General features: G+C 39.4%; 1 protein-coding gene across 1 annotated transcript in view; it reads right to left on the reverse strand.

The window, feature by feature from the left end:
- Positions 1–1,764: 1,764 nt before the first annotated feature.
- The window catches only part of ATXN7 (ataxin 7), a 57,808-nt gene continuing 42,988 nt past the window's right edge, over positions 1,765–16,584 (reverse strand). Inside the window, exons 3-10 of the mRNA XM_009077718.1 lie at positions 10,311–10,569; positions 9,411–9,673; positions 8,578–8,660; positions 6,577–6,842; positions 5,959–6,157; positions 5,010–5,131; positions 3,790–4,741; positions 1,765–2,675 (exon numbers count right to left, since the gene is read on the reverse strand). Of these exons, the coding sequence (XP_009075966.1) occupies positions 2,658–2,675; positions 3,790–4,741; positions 5,010–5,131; positions 5,959–6,157; positions 6,577–6,842; positions 8,578–8,660; positions 9,411–9,673; positions 10,311–10,569 (2,162 nt within the window). The 3' untranslated portion in view covers positions 1,765–2,657. The remainder of the gene's footprint in view (positions 2,676–3,789; positions 4,742–5,009; positions 5,132–5,958; positions 6,158–6,576; positions 6,843–8,577; positions 8,661–9,410; positions 9,674–10,310; positions 10,570–16,584) is intronic.

Genomic DNA, 16,584 nt, shown 5'->3' on the forward strand with positions numbered 1-16,584 from the left:
GATGATCTCAATTGTACCAAAACTGGATATAAGAAAAAAAGACCTGTGCAAAAATACATATTTAAATATGTACAATCAATTAACAAAATATGTCTTCTGAAATAGGGATACTTCAATATTTATAATAGAACAAGAAATTCCAAAATAAAGATACAAAAGTATGTTTTTTTCTTTTTTCTTGTATAATTCTTTGTTCATCATTGCAGCAATTTTTTAGGTTAAGAAAACTGCAGGAGTCATAACGAGAAGTTGGAAAGACTATAAAAACTGTATCTCTTAAATTAATACCAAAATCTGTCTAGAAACAACCCAGCCACTGCAAATTCAATTTTGCAAGGAAAATTAATTTTGAAGCTTCCTTAATTATTTACAGTAAGAACTATGTGACAATAAAAGCTTCAGGAACAAACCAAGATATAACACATGATATTTGAGCAGGTCTGTGAGGGCAGACAGAAGTGATGCTGGAACTCTTTGCTCCCAGGGCTCACACCCTCGCGACGCGGCGGCTGCTCGGGGTGAGCAGCGACCAGGAACTCCCTGTGAACACATCTGCACACCACCCAAGGAGCACAAATTGCCCATTATGCTTTCAGCTCAACAGAACCTTAAAAACCCAGAGGAGAGTTCGATCACAAACTCACCAAGTGTCCAATCTTGCCGAATTTTTTGTTTCCTTTACCTCTGTGTCTACCGAGAGTCAAATTGCACTTGTGACTGATGCTATCCTGAAGTGGAAGCTCTGCCCCAGGGACTTCATCGGAGCGTGGATTTCACTCCCAACGTGCAGGATTTAACACGCTTGGATTTCTCTTTGTGGCATATCACTTTGGTTCCTTTTACGTTAAACCAATTGCAGTCCTAACCATTCTTTCAACATCCTATGACATACGAATCCTTTTGTTCCTGAAATGTTGTCTATTATTTTTGTAAAGTTTGCATAATAAGAGTCTCTAGTACATTGCTTTCTCAGGGTGATCTTTCCTATCAATGCAAAGCTAAAGTGGCTGCATAGAGGCTTCTTGTTGTTTTGCTGTATAACAATGATTTCCTAGGAAGTTCAGGTGAAACTGAAAGCATCGTTAGGTAAACAACTAAGCAACTGCTACTCAGAGTGGCTTTGGATTCCCTGATGTACTTACTACTTGCCACCAGAACGGGGAGAAGGCTGGGCTATGCCAACAATTGGACAGGCTCAGATTGTCTCTTCTCAGCAATAGGTGGTGCCCCTTTAAGGCAGAAAAAAATACCTCCTTGGTTAGGAATTCATTTTCCTTTGCTTTGCCCCCTTAATAAAAAGTTTAGTCAGTTTTGAGCCTTTACCTGATGTTTAAAAACTGAACAAAAACATCCAGACGAGTCAAACCATAATACAATGAGCCCTTGAGCGGAATTCACTTCTGAGGTGTTTCGAAGCAAGACAAAATAGTTCATAAAAATTGGCTGGGCCATATAAAAGAGTGTACAGCCCCTTTGCTCACAAAGCCTGGGATGACTGTGATGCACACACTGTGCTTCACTGTGAACTCAGCTGTCAAATTGGCATTTATCCCACAATTTTGACCCAAAAAACCTCACTGAGTGGTGGAAGGCATCACACATCGATGATTTAGTTACACAAACAAGGCAGAAAGAAACTGACTTCTATGGTGGGTTTTTTTAGAAAATATTTAAATACTTTAAAAACTTAGTTTTAAAAGGGCTAATTTTACCAGCTAGAAGACAAATCCAGCCTGATTTCACCAATACAGTTATTTTTGTTACAATAACAAAGGCCTATGGTATACAGTATAGGTCAATAAATACGTTCTTTGGGCAGAGAGTTTTAGAGGTTATTTGCCTTTGTCTGTTTGATGTTTTTGGAATTTTCAAAGAACAAAATTAACTTTTCTTTCCACAATCAAATCTCATTCGAGAGAATAAAAAACAGGTTTCGTATCACACAAATATGACATTTTTTTATACTTGTTTTCCGAGCAATGGCCTCAAACAAGTTTTTCTGGTTTCGTTGGGTTTGTTTTGTTTTAAACTCCTGATAGCTTCTTATCCTAAATTACCTGCAAAAGGCTGGGCAAAACAGACTACTTTTTTTTGAATTGTGCTATTTTTTTATATTCCATTAAAGGAACATTGCTATAAAAACACTAAAGCCATATTCCCTTCTTGAGGGCTTCTTTCCATTGTGCCTCACACATTTTTCCCCCTTGTCACGGGGTCCTCTCCATTGAGGGTGTCTGTCTGGTTAGCTACCACCTACAAAAGACACCATCAGTATAAAAATAAGTCCACAGTAACGTTTATTTCCCCCCAGAAAACATTCGTTTGCCCAGCCAAACTATGTCAAATAGTGGCAAGATGATGTACTCCTGTAAGGAAAATCTCACAGATTTGTAGCAAACAGTCCAGACCACTGTTAACACTGATAAGAGCAATTATGTGGCTGAACTTCATCCAGTGTCCATTTCTAGTATATTCGCTGCTACAGACATGGCTTCAGGGAAATTCCTTGTTTAAGTGACAGTCCAGTAGATTTCCACACCTGAGGACCATGGGAAGTTGGGAAAACTCAAGGCATCTTGGAGTCCAGAAATCCAGATGGAGGTTTTGCTTGTAGTGAAAACTGTCCAGTTCGTTTCTCACCGTGGTGCCTTCAGCTATCAGGGACGAGCCTTTGGCTTGGGGGCAAGCAAAAGAGAGAGCATGAGTGAGCCAGATGTTAAGCACAGGCCCTTAAATGACATTTTCTGGCTAACCAGAGCATATTTCAGGTAGAATCCACAGGCACAATGTGACACCACTAACACACAGTTCACTGTTGGCTTCTCCTCTGACAATCCTCAAGCTAAAGCTCTTGGAAGTTACAATGGTTTCAAGCATGATTTCCTTCCTTAACTCACCCAAATCATATTTCTCCTTTACTTATACTGCACAGTTGAAACAGCAGTTATTATGTAAGTCAAAAAACAAATTCAGCCATCTGAATGTTTTTTGTTTTTTTTTTGGCTACAGTGAAAACACACAACAGTGAAAATCTTCCTCTTTGGCTGAAACTGGGAATGAAGAAACCCCTCTGAAAAAGCTGCTGCTGACCTCCTGGCTCTCCAAGTACACAGACTTCAGGGTTTTAGCAGCAGAGAAAACAGTTTCTTGTGTTTTCAGTCCTGAATACATTACTACTCCAGTGAAATTTGTTTGAAAACAACAGAACCCCAAACTAATTTTTAAAATGGGATTTCACACATTCATGAGATCTGTTCCCTTTACAGCACATCTGTTCACTTTACTGACTTAAAAGTTTTCTATCTCACTTATAACATTTAATCTCATTATTACTAAGAAGTTAGTCAATGACACCTTGGGATAATAGGCTTATTTTATCACAGTATCACAGTTCTGTTATCAGCATCATTATGTTCCACTTTGTAGAATGTTTATTCCTCACACAGAAACAAGGAGCCAGGCTGAGGCACTCAGTTCCACACAGCCTGGCAGGATTCACTTTTAAAACGATCATTTTAAAATATGAGGAATGAATTTCATCTGAAAGCAAACCACAGGTAACACCTAAGAAACTTGAAACATCACATTTACAGTTACTTTTGTAAAGTGTAGCATTTTTTTTTAAGAGGGATTCTAGAAATCTTGCACAAAAACACTCAAAATGAGTAATGGATAAATAGGAGAACTACCTTTTACTTGACCAGGATCTGGAACTGGCCAGCTAATACTTGAGAGGACACATGTAAAACAATACATACACATGGCTTAGTTTGAGACAGAATTTCCTACCTGATGAAAAAGAGAATTGTTCATCAGTCCTTGTGTCCCTGGGATTGCACCAGTGTGTTTTGCATGAACATTGTTCACCGATGTCAATTTGGCAACTTTGTTTGATTTGCTGCTGCTGCTGTTGATGCTGCTTGAACCAGGTGAGCACTTTCTTTTCTTTCCTATTAATTTGTCCAGGGAAGTGTGTGAATGTGAAAAACTGCTGTGTGAATTTACAGTCAGCTCACTGGACTGATGAACAAAGGGCCCTAAGGAGAGCGTGGAGTCGCTGCTGTTCATCATCACACTCATTCTCTTTATGGATTCTGCAGGGCTCCCAGTCGGAGGGCCCCTCCCTGATTGGTCATGTTTGAGGCTAACAGAGTTAGCTTTGCTAGTCATACAGTTGAGGCCAACGCTGTGGGACGAAGCTGTCACCGACGGATGATAGGAGGTCCCAGAGTTTGCAGAGTTAACCACACAGTTTTTTCTAAAGGACTCTGTGGAATGAGAAGGTGCTAGCAGTGCGGAACTGTTTTTACGCTTCTTTCCTGAGCCGCCGCTGCTACCGACGCTGCCGGTGCTGTTACAGGTGCCACTGCCAGCAGAAGATTCCTTAGGTTTAAAAGATTTGCTGGATTTCATTTTCTGAGGTTTGCTGGGCATAGGTGAAGGTACAGAGGAAAGCACTGTAGGTGTTGAAGGGGATGAAGACACTTGTCTCGATTGCATACTGCAGACAGGATCCACTGCACCCAGAGCAGCAGGATTGGCGTTTAGTGTCGTTCCGTGGGATGGTACCGACTTGTTGCTCAGAGACACACAGGAAGGAGATACCAAGGCTGGCGATGCCATAACCGTGGTGGGCAAGAGGAAACCTGCTGCATTGACACCGTGCTGGGAGGCAGGCATCGAGTTTGTCCGATGTGGTGCACGAACTGATGCTGTGTTACTGGATGCTGGAGGGATTTTCCTGCAGGTGAACAAAGACAAGTAAAACCCCATGTAGGCACCACTCCTCAGAACAACACCCAGTCTAATAATGCTACATCAAAATGATTGTGTTCTGGGTTTGATTCATGCCACTGCAGTATTTTATTCAATCGACAGCTAATCGTTGCAAAAAACAAAGCACCTTCAACCTTCAGTCTGATTAATCTGAACACAAGATTACTGTGCCTTAACTAGAACCAAAGGTTCCATGTCCTACAAACACCAAGAACTCTTTCACTTCTACTCACTTCCACATCTGTGAATTCAGATGCTTCTCCAACATGAAGTCAAGTGCACATCGAATATGGTTCCACCGCTTGTCAAACACGTAATAACCTCTTCCAATTTGCTGACTACCAAATGTGCAAAACTGAAAAGACAGATTTTTATTGGTGTTTTCCACTTTCAGTGACAACTCTCTGCATAGCAAATCTGTTCATAAATAAATACGCTTTTAGATGTTTAAATCAAGTATAAAAAAATTATAAACTAGAACTTCTATTTCTATGACATAACAAGCATTTTACATTTTTGGCCCTGGTGTATTGGGATAATCTCACAGTTTCTTCCCATCTGATATTCCCATTTGTATGACCAAAGGCAGAAGTCAAATTTGAATCCCTGTGATTAAACAGGGAAGGACAGCAGTCTGTGCTTGTGTGTATGCATAAAAACATCCCATATATATATGTGATATGTGAAAAACAAGGAGACATGTTGACATACAGACTAGACCAAAATTTTGTTTTTAGTTAGACTAACTAGTTTTTAACAAGTTTTAATATTTAAAACACTTTACTGCTACCTTTAACATGATGTTGGTAACTTAAGCAAAAAATGTGTGTGGGTATGGGGGGGGAGTCCAATAAAATCTCACCAAAAGACACTGTTTACATGTCTTTATTCCAAAACCACAGCCCGTTAGAGCAGTTACCAGTTTCATCTTTAGCATTTTGGTTTTGGCTTCTTTTGGATTAGGGAAATGAGCTATGAACACATTTTTTTAGCATGTTTATTTTGCAACTAGTTAAACCTTCACCACCTACTAGGCCACAAAATAACTGTCTCAAAATACAGAAAAAAAAAAGAACTAAAATCACATACCCCACAGAAAACCACCCTTAAAACCCCCAAAGTAATTTGTTTACAAGTTTAGAGCCAGGGAGAGACCAAGGTTAACTTCCACCTAGAACGTACAGCGGCTGGTTGAGGATGATGACCTGAATAATGACAATCCAGTTTTTCAACAGGCTCTTCTTTTTCATCACATTCTCCCTCATCACTGGATAACCGAGATGCTGGCTCAGCTGCAGGCAAGGGAGGGTGTGGGGACTCGTGGACAGAAGGAGACTCACTGGGGGCATTTCCACTGTGCTGGGCTGGACAGCCTGGAGGCCTGGGCAAGGCAAGCAGTAAAGGTGTTAGTGAACCAAGTCTTCCTAAAAATTCCACTATCTAAGTGCTTACTATTACTGAGAGATGGGAAATCTACATGAACAGATTCCTGGTGTTTTCCATAGTCTCCTAACACACCTGCTGAGAGGAAGGGCAGGGGTATGGTGGTACCCCTGGAAGAGCAGCGTTGCCCAACGCTACTGAACCCTTTCATTGGTGCAAGTCGCTTCTAGTGTTTCAAACACCAAACCCTCCTTGCCAGGAGTTACACTCAGCATGTAACTGCTAATTACAGACAGTCACCAGGCCTAGAGCAAACACACTGCCCCATCCAACAGATCCATATCACTCTTTCAAAATCCACCTGATGAAGCCAACCAGTACTAATTTCATACCACTGGATCTGCAGATTTTCCTTACCTTGGAAGACTGGGGGGGTGAGGTTTGGGTTTATTAGGTAATAAAGGCTTTGATTCTGTAAGAGTAACTCCATGAGAATTTTGGTGCAGCTCCTGGGAAGTTTTAGTAGGTGAGGGATGTGGTTCCCTGAGAGGGGGCATCTGCTGATGATGATCCGAATGTCGAAGAAGTTCCTTTTCCCTGGTTTTGCTTTTGTGCTCAGCTAATAACACATCAAATCGTTTTCTTCGACCCTGTACAGCCCTCCGCTGGGTTAAGGAATGTGTCTGCAGAACCAGGAATAAATCATTAATCCCAGGCTATTAGATTCGTGGAAGTCAAACACTCAAAACACGTGTCTAGAGCTCTAAACCAGAGAAAATCATCACACTCCTGGTTTAGTAAACAAATGGAAATATGACTCAGAAAACAAACTTTAAAACTGCTTTGTGGATTGTTATATCCCTGTCTGACACAAAGCAGCAAAACTCAGTGAAAGACTTCCTTAAAATTTCTTTTTAAAAAGTGAACTGCCACGTTTTTTTATAAGGTTAAGGCTAGAACTGAAAATCTTTTTCTTTTTACATTGAAATATCAATTGCCAATTCCTGCAAAACCAAAAATAGAAAATATTTACTTTCCCTTATGAAAATATTTGACACAATAATGTTTCAAATCAGAAATCTAATGGGAAGCCTGAAAAATATTTATAGAATTAACTTTGCTTCCCTCTACACACTAGTATACTCCTTGAAAACTAATGTAATCAAATAGATATTAAGGAATGCAAAACATCCAGCAGAAGGCAGAGCCAGACTGGACTCAGAGTTCCTTGAGTGTCCTGAACACTACACACAGCAAGATGTGTATGTGCATATATGGCACAAATTCTTGGTAAAGTGAAACAGATGGAAGTTATTTTTCTGAACTGGTCAAAGTCACATACAATTCCTTTTTTAATATGGCATAAAGTGGGTTTTTTTGGCTTCATTTTATTAGGTAAAAATCATTATCACATAATTCAGGCACAAATAGCAACTCCAGAAAATATTTTATGAGTAGGTATATTACGAGGAATTGCTGAGAAATGTTTTTACTTTCTTTCTTTCTCTTGTTGACTTTTGATTTGCCTATTTCTCTTGTAAAATCTTACAGCTTTCCCCTTCTCTATTAGCAAAACAATTTCCTCCCCTCTGTAATTCCAAAAGGGCAATGTGTTCAAGTTCAGTTCCTCGGGGTCATTAGTGCCAGCTTCATGTACCTTTGTTCTGTAGGTGGTTTGTTTACCAGACACTTCCCACACTGACAGGTTAGCTGCTTTGCAGGGAAGCAGCTAAATATTACACAACTGCAGGACCCATTGCAGTTCCTCGGGACCGAGTGATACCTCTCTGACCCCCAAGATTTTGGAGCCAGAGGACACATTTTGTCTGACTGAAAGTTTTTATGGATTGTTTAATTTAGAGCTTGACCTCTAGGCATGCTCATGGCTTTTTCAGGGGCCTCATTTCTGAGCTGGCTGCAGCAGCACATCCAGCAGCATCAGCATCTACACAAACACCCCTTGAGTACCTGCTGCAGACTCTGCTGGGGGGAGAGGAGAAGGTGTGAGAGGGCAGAGCTTGAATTATTCACATCCTGCATAAACAAAGAGTGTTTTCAATCCTTATGAGGCATTCTAGAATTCATGATTCATGACCCAAAGGTTATCCCCACAACAGGGGAACATGCTGAGTCCCTGCTACCTACCTGTGGAGTTACATATTCTGTCCCACGTCAACATCCATGTTTGAGGGGTTTACATAAAAATACAAATCTCTATGTTACTTTAAAAAACACATTTTTCAATAAATAATTAACTGAATTTCAACACCAATTCCTTGTTGGTTCTGGGCAGCATGTTTTGAGAGGTACCATTTATAGGGTAATTATTGACAGCAAAAATTTGTATTTTTCTGTTTTCTATCATATTCCTCAGGAATCAAATTCAAAAATTCACATAATCTGATTCAGATATCCTACCTTGCATGTTAAAGACCTAGTACAAGGTTTCCTGGTTTCCACATCAATGACACCACAGTATATATCAGGATCAAATTCTCTCTCTGTCAAAGATACACAGTGTTGAAAAGTTACCAAAAGACATTTTGAAATGCTAACATTTAGCTTCATTATAAAAATCAACCATACTGCAAACTTATAAAATGTAACACATGCAAATGTACAAATGAAAATGCACAATAAAACTGCACAAATGACATTTTCTATGCTCTCAGCAAGTTCATGGTGTGCTGAAATACAGATCTCAAGTCTACAAACAGAACAGAGACATTTACTGCCGTAAAGGACCCCAAAGGAGGTGTAGATCCTGCTGTGAGGAGTACAGATCACATCACTAGGGACTGTGACAAATGGTGGCTTTTTGATTGCTGGTTTTGGTGTCCAGAACTTTTCTACCATTCAAGTAACCCTCAAAATAATTCTATTTAAAGAGCAGAGTGGGTTTCCATTTCTGAGTTTATGAGGTGCTACTTCTTCCGTTTCCTATATACATTTGGACCTTCCATATAGACAGAAGGAAACCACAATCTTTAAAGATTAAAGAGAGCAATTTTAAAACTGTCAGAACTGACAGGTTTTTGAGATCTGTGTGGTTTCTGAAAGCAAAAGCCACATTTCAAGGTGTTTGCATCCTTTAAGTGTACATCAAACTACAGACAACTTATAAGATAAACAAACTTATTACAAGTTACAGCATTATAGAAGTATTTAATTTACTTCTGAATCTTATTTCTATACATTTCTATAGACACACTACTAAGAGGAATACACCAAATAATAATAAAAACAATTACCTGACAATCTTTTATGTAAAAATTTCCTATTATTTGTATTTTCTTCAGGTTTCTTTTCCAAAAATGGAGGCACAGAGAGAAGACCTTTACCATTCAGTATCTGTCCAGGGGAAGGCAAGGGTGGCTTTGGTATTGAGGGACAATTAAGGCCAGTCTTTATTGAGGAACTCACAGTAGTAGAACAAGTTGGACCAACAGCAGCTTTCAGTTGGACACCATCTATCTTTGGATGAATCTTTTCCACTTTGACAGATGGAGTCATACTGTTATTTATGAAAAACAGAGGGAGGAAAATAGACAATTATAGTAGTTAAAATACGTTATTACTCAAAAATACTCTGATCTATTCCCAAAGCAAATGTAGATCTTCCTCCTTTAGTCCCCATTTCCTTCTTAACTCTTTTATTTTCACTGTTTTTATGATGTTCATAATCTCTCCTGTCCTCTTTTCCCCCATTTCCTTGTAAGTATTTCAGAGAGTCTTCAGGGACTTCAGATTATTTGGATTCACAGAGTATCACCAAAGCAACTGGAATGGGCCTGTTATATCCAGTGAGAAATGTCCCATTCTGTGACAGTAAATTTTATCAGCAGTGCTGCAATCTCTCACCTGGATCAGACCTAAAACTCCCTAATCAAAGTATGCAGATTAGGTCAAAGAATTTAGAGCCCCCAGTAAATGACTTTTATTCATGGTGATTTAAGATGCAGCTTTGCAAAACTTCTTCGACAGATACGAGTGTTACCTATAATCTTTGACTAGGCTGCTGGAAAATATCTGGAGAGTTTAAAGTGATTCTCTCTTAAACCAAAACCCCTCTGAAACAAAAGGAAACTCTACTGATGCAGCAGTGTCTATGCAAGTAATAACATTTGATTCTTTGTCAAAGGCATACTCACATTTTATCATGGGGAACTTTGCTGTGCTGTACCGAATGCATTAACCTGTTGTTTCCGCTGATCTGCAGCTTGTCTTTGGGTGATTTCAACAACTTGGAATTTGATGATGATGCACTAGTACCTCCACTGGATGAACGATTGCTCCCACTCCCACTTCCACTGCTACCTTTGTTTTTTGAAGGGAAGGATGAAATGAAGGAAAATACTGAAGAGGAGGGAGGAGTCAAAGGCGGCTTGCTGGAGGAGCTGTGTCTTCTTTCTGGAGAGGGGAAAAAAAAGGGGTTTTAAGCTCCCATACAGAAACAATTCTTAAGTACTTCATGTTGTCATTTACTTCGTTAACATTTTTGCTTTATTGGCGTGGGATGTCTCCTGCCACACACAGAGCACAGAGGATTCAAGCCTCACTGTAATCCATGAGGTTCCACTCAACACTGGTCTCCAGAGGGTTATGGGAGTCTCTTGAAACTTTGGGAGTTATGTCACTCAGCCACTGAAGCTTAGCTCTCTCTCAATCTTAAGGAAAAAGCAAGATTCAATCATCCCTGGACCTCAGACACACAAAGCTAAGAGACCCCTATCCTCAGGCCAAACAAACTCAGATATCATATTTCCTCTAAGGATACAAATTATCTGTAAGTATATCTCCTAATGGTCAAAATTACTTTGGATCCAACATTTTCACTTTTACTTCATGACAACCTTTTGGAATGGTCTACAAGATCTGGGAACAGCAGCTCAAGTATTGACCTATATTGGGAGTTTGGGGTATTGATGGATTTTGGTTGGTTGGTTGTTTTTTTTCTACTTGTTTCTATTTAGCAACAACATCAAAAGCAGCAACAGGTATTCCTCTACAAAAACAAAATTCTGAGTATTTGATTTAAGAGTGGTTAGATTCCAACAGTGAATGTGTTATTTAATTAACATTAAATCATGAACACTTCTATATTGCTAACATGTCAGCTAAAATAGTGCATATTGTACAGGTAGTTCTTTAGAACAATGAATTCTCCAAACATCTGGCAGCTTCAGGACCTACCCAGTTCTGCCTACACACAGACATGTTAATTGCTCCACTGATACTTGGACACTGATTCCTCGATGATCTGTGCAATCAACACCTGCTTAAGAGACACTGACAATCAAGCACAGGCAAACCACAGGTCTAAGAGAACCAAGACAGAGGTCTATGAGGGGAGTGAAAACGGCAGTGGTAACACTTCTTTCTCAGCCAAGTATTGCTAAAGGTGCCCAAATCCACCACTGATCAATCCCAGGATCAGCTTACAGATTTTGACTTAAGTGAACTGTGAAAGCAGCAGGCTGCTCACGAAGTTACAGCTACAGCCAAGAGTGAAAGCCAAGCCCAGTGCAACCTGTACAGAAGTCTGTAACACTCTGGAAAATATAAAGTAGTACATCTGTGTTCTGCTTATATGACCTATTTCCCCCCAAGTCTTAAACACAGCAGTGACATGTCACTGGGATGATGTGATCAGGACTCCATTCGTAGCTGGAAGACATCAAACAAGACAGCACCAACCCTGCACGTGTCATCAGGCACATCACCCACAGCACAGCCCCTGCCAGCAGGACTGGGACACAGTGCAACAGCAATAACCAGGGCAGAAAGTCGAGCTGCTCCAGCAGTGAGAGAGACAGACACCCAGCAAGCCAATTTCTTACAGAAGTGGGGAAGCAACATTCAAAATATGTTCGTGAAAGCACACAGAGCTTAGACTGAGAAATTCCAGTCAAGAGATGTTGTCTGAGACTGAACCAACTCCTGTGTGTTTCTGTTTAACTGCAAAATGGGTGCAACCTTCTGCAAAACAGTCATCACTTCTCTTTCCCAAAGAGCTGAGAGGTGTGAAATGCCCAGCAAAAATACCCAACAAATGCAGTAACTTATCACCCTTCTAAAGGAGCAACTGCTTTAAAAACATAGTATTTAGAAAAACCAGTTATCTGTGATGTACAAAATCATCCACCTAGTTTTCTAGAACCAGCTGCCTCTGAGGAGACTGTAAGGGAAGTATTTTAGCACATTTATGTTCTAGTAAACGCCTGTGCTTCTAATATGATGTACTGCTTCTTGCCAAATGGCTTTTTATAGCAGTGGCAAAAATCCCTGAGCAGCTCTGATAAGTTACTATTTGAGGGCCATTAGTTCAGCGATGCTACACCCTGTGAGATTACTCTGTGAGATAATGAGAAAAATTGCTCAATACTCTTCCACCTCCTGTATATTTAGAAAATTCAAAATCCAAGCGCTTATCGCAGTTCCAAATAATCTCTAACAAGCCAGTGGGTGACTAATGCAATCTCTGGGAGTTTGTTATGATGACTTCTCTTTTTCGAAGGAAGAGAGGGTGTTACTTCCTGAGAAAACCTGGCAGATGAAAAGAAAAAGGAACTGGAATAAGACTCAGAACCTCCTTGCAGCCCATGATTAGGCACCAACTACATAAAATAGTAATCTCAGCTATTAATCCAAATGACAGGAACACTTCTGGCAACTTTAGCTGGCACTGTTCTGGCACCAAACTGACATGTTAGTGACTGCTATTGCACGAATATTTCATGGCACCAGGCTCAAAACAAGCAAGTTTAATATAAATAGAAAGTGTTCTAAACTGGTGATAATAAAGAAAATGACCTAAGAGAAGTCAGGCTGAAGATGATCACATGCCAAGATTTCAGTCTACCTGACAGAGAGGATTTTCTTACACCTACACACACCCCCTAAAGAAAAAATTGTTGTGAACTTTTTCCAGAATTCTGGGACAATTACTGAATGAGATACTGTAACACTGTAAGGCTGTGAAATCTTCATTCACTCCTGTGCGTAACCACAACTTGTGTAGTCTATCAACAAAATGAGAAGAATTTTCAGCTCATTTTTCATAACCTGTCTAGACCTGTTCTGTGTTGACTTACACATAAGTTGAGCTAGGGCTGCTACTAGCATTTGCTTATATTTAATGTTTTAGTTTTTTTATAAAATCCATGTTTTTAAGTGAAATCTGCTTGAGGTCTGTTTTGTAAACCATGTGAAGAGCACCAATGCCTCATCTTATTAGAGAAAGTTAATATTATTTTTGAAACCAGATATGGCATACTGGATCTAATGAATGTATTTACTGACAGACCGACACAGTCTTTTAATGGAAAAATTACTACACAAACTGTCACTGAATAATCAAGACCACCATGCTTATTATGCTAAGCATATTATGATAAATTCTACTAATCTTCTGCCAATCTAATATAGCTCCCATTTGTCATTAACTCTGACTCAGCCTGAAAGCATTTTAAAATATAACTATCTGCAGGTGTTCAGTTTTCAGATTTGAAAAGTTGGCACTCACATTCCTTCACACAACTCTTGAGAGGAAAACAATTTTTTATGCTATGATTGCTTATACAATACATCAAAGTGATATTTCCAATACTGCAACTGTGTAATATGGTTATAAACTCTAAAATTTGGGAGAAGGAAATTTGTTTGATTGTTTTGCTTTTTAAATATCAGAAAGATTTAAGTTTTGGCTTTGGAGAAAGAACCAGAAAGTCTTTTGTGATCCCACAGCACTGGGAAGAATCTGAACTAAAATGAAAGCTACATTCAACACTAAACTTTAACAGACAAATTCCATACCAAATATCTTTGCATTTGTATAGCATCTCTGTGACCCTAAGGAGAAGGGCTGGACAGAGAGTTGGAAAGCTGTGAAAAGAGATGACATCCCAGCAAAGGATGTCTCTGCTTGGTGACCAGAATAACTGTTAACTATCAAGTTGGAAAAATACAGCATCTGTCTACTAGATCTGAGCAAGAATTATATACACATCCTGCCAAGGCACACAGGACTTCCTCATAAAATGGATATTGATGATATAAATCTCTTGAAGAGCTTAAAATTAAAGAGTTTCACTTGGCCCTTAGTCTGGCTGCCAATTTTCTTGGGTTTAAAAGTCCTATTTTTCATTGTGTATTTCCTACTAAACATGTACTAACCTCTGACAAAACACAAAAAGTAACCTGGAAGGGGTTAAAAAAAAAAAAAAGAGAAATTAAAAAATTTTTAAAAAAAGAGAAAGCTTCTCACCATGTTTGGCTACTACTTCTTCCATCAACAAGTAAACACTTGGAATTACTGTGATTTATAGCCTTATTGCTATATTAAAAGATATCCTTTTATACAAAGAAGTATTTGATTTTTCATAAAATGCTACTTTCTTTGCTGTATGCTTAAAAAAAATAATTAAGAAAAAATAATACTCTTAAAAATTTTCCTAACATTCCTCCCAGGCCTGTGCTAATTTCCCAAAATCCAGGAAGTGTTTTGTGCTGTTCATTCTCTCTGGGCATCAATTAATAGCTTTAGGCAGCAAATACAAGATGTACAGATCAAATTTCATAAACCCATTTTTTTTATACCCACTCCTTACGTAAGTCCTGGGCAAAAAGTCAAACTGACCCGTGTCAGAGCTAGCAGAGACGTCGGTAAAAACGAAGCACACCCAGGAGAACACACACAAGCTCAGTTTGGTCCAGTATGTTGCAATTTCAGTTAACATTCAGAAAAAGTTTGAACTTAGGTCAGCCTAGGAGCAAGAGTATCACTCAGACTATAGGATTAGATGTGTATATTGAAATCAAGCAGAACGATAATTTTATGCTTAAGTACTTATCATTTCATACATCTGTCTCACCTAAAGCAATAAAAGAGCATGATAAAAGTGCAACTTCAAGCAAACAAACCTCTTTTACCTGAGAATAAAATCTACTTTCTGTCAGTTTGAGTACTACATTTCTAGAGTAACTGTGGAGAGCTAATTGGCCTGATCTTCTCATTTCGCCAGGAAGATCACATCCATGACATGACAGCAGAGCACAGATGGACACTGCTGTGGAAGGGAAACACATCACAGCTCCAGATTTTACTCAGCAAGCAACTAAAATCCCTTTTGTAGCCCTAACCCAAATGCCTGTGTTGGGCTCTGATCCACCATCACTCTGATCTCACCATGACAAAGAAAAAAAAATTATATCCATGAGGATTTTGCAGGAGAAACTAGGAGCTAAAACAATCATGGGCATAGCAAGCAAATTACTCTTCCTTTGATGCCACCCTGGCAGTGTGCAGCTGCTTGGGAGCAACTGCCTGTGCAGGATCCTGATCTGCTGCTCACTCACTTATTGCTGCTTCATTATCCTGATCTAATCACGGGACCTACATACCAAGGATTCTGCCTTAATCTTCCACTGATGTTCCATTAATCATCCCATCAGTTCTGGGTGCACTGTAAGTCAGGATGAGGTCACTCCATCCTCAGTTGTGGGGTGTTTAACCTTACACACTCAGCTGGACAGACAGCAGCCAAACAAAGTCATTTTCACTTTTGCAAGATAGCTACAGAACGGAGTGACCAGTGTGACAGTGCCAAGGCTTGACTGGCACCAGTACAGTCTGCCATGTCCCTAGAGATGCTGCTTCTTACTGTTTCATAAAAAACCACTGCTTTGCAACTGGCAGCTGATACAATTGTTGATCACTCAGTGTTAGCAAAACCTCAAAGAGAATCTGCCTGATAGTCCTGTATGCCTGTGGCACTCCCTTCCCCAAAAAATAATGCTTTAACAGAAGAGAAAAAAAAAAGAAGTTCATCATTTCTATTGCAGGGCACCAAATGCAAGTCAGGGCAGCACATACTTAAGCATTACATTGCTTTATGCATTCACATCACTTCCCACAATGGTTTTCCATATCTTGACCAGAGCACTTCAGTATTATAAATAAAGAGCAACAGGTATAAACTATTTATCTAAGAAACAGGTTTAAGTAATATCATTTCTACAGGCTATGGCCAAGTTAGCAACACTGATGCAACTTTATGTCTTGCACTTCCTCACTTGAAAAATACTCATTGCAATGCATAAGTTTATATTTTTCCTAGAGAATTACTCTGGAGAAGCAAAATCCACTCACAAGTGCAAAATATGTTAGATAAAGGTGTGTGAAATTATGTGTAAGTAAGGCCACAGTTTTGTTGCTGCCATTGAAGAAAACAGAGGGAGAAGTGGAAAAAGACCATCCTCACTAGTAAGATTCTGAATGCCAACTTCAGTCCTTTGAAATCACATTTCAAAAAGGAGACAATCCTGTAACTATAATTTAGGGTATTTAAATGATGCTTTTCATGGTACAGTTCCAGCATAGCAAGGATGGGGTTGCAATTCTCCAGCAGCACAACACAAGCTGGG

The sequence above is a fragment of the Acanthisitta chloris genome, unplaced genomic scaffold (assembly GCF_000695815.1).
Source record: "Acanthisitta chloris isolate BGI_N310 unplaced genomic scaffold, ASM69581v1 scaffold36736, whole genome shotgun sequence".
In the NCBI taxonomy this organism is placed as follows: Eukaryota; Metazoa; Chordata; class Aves; order Passeriformes; family Acanthisittidae; genus Acanthisitta; species Acanthisitta chloris.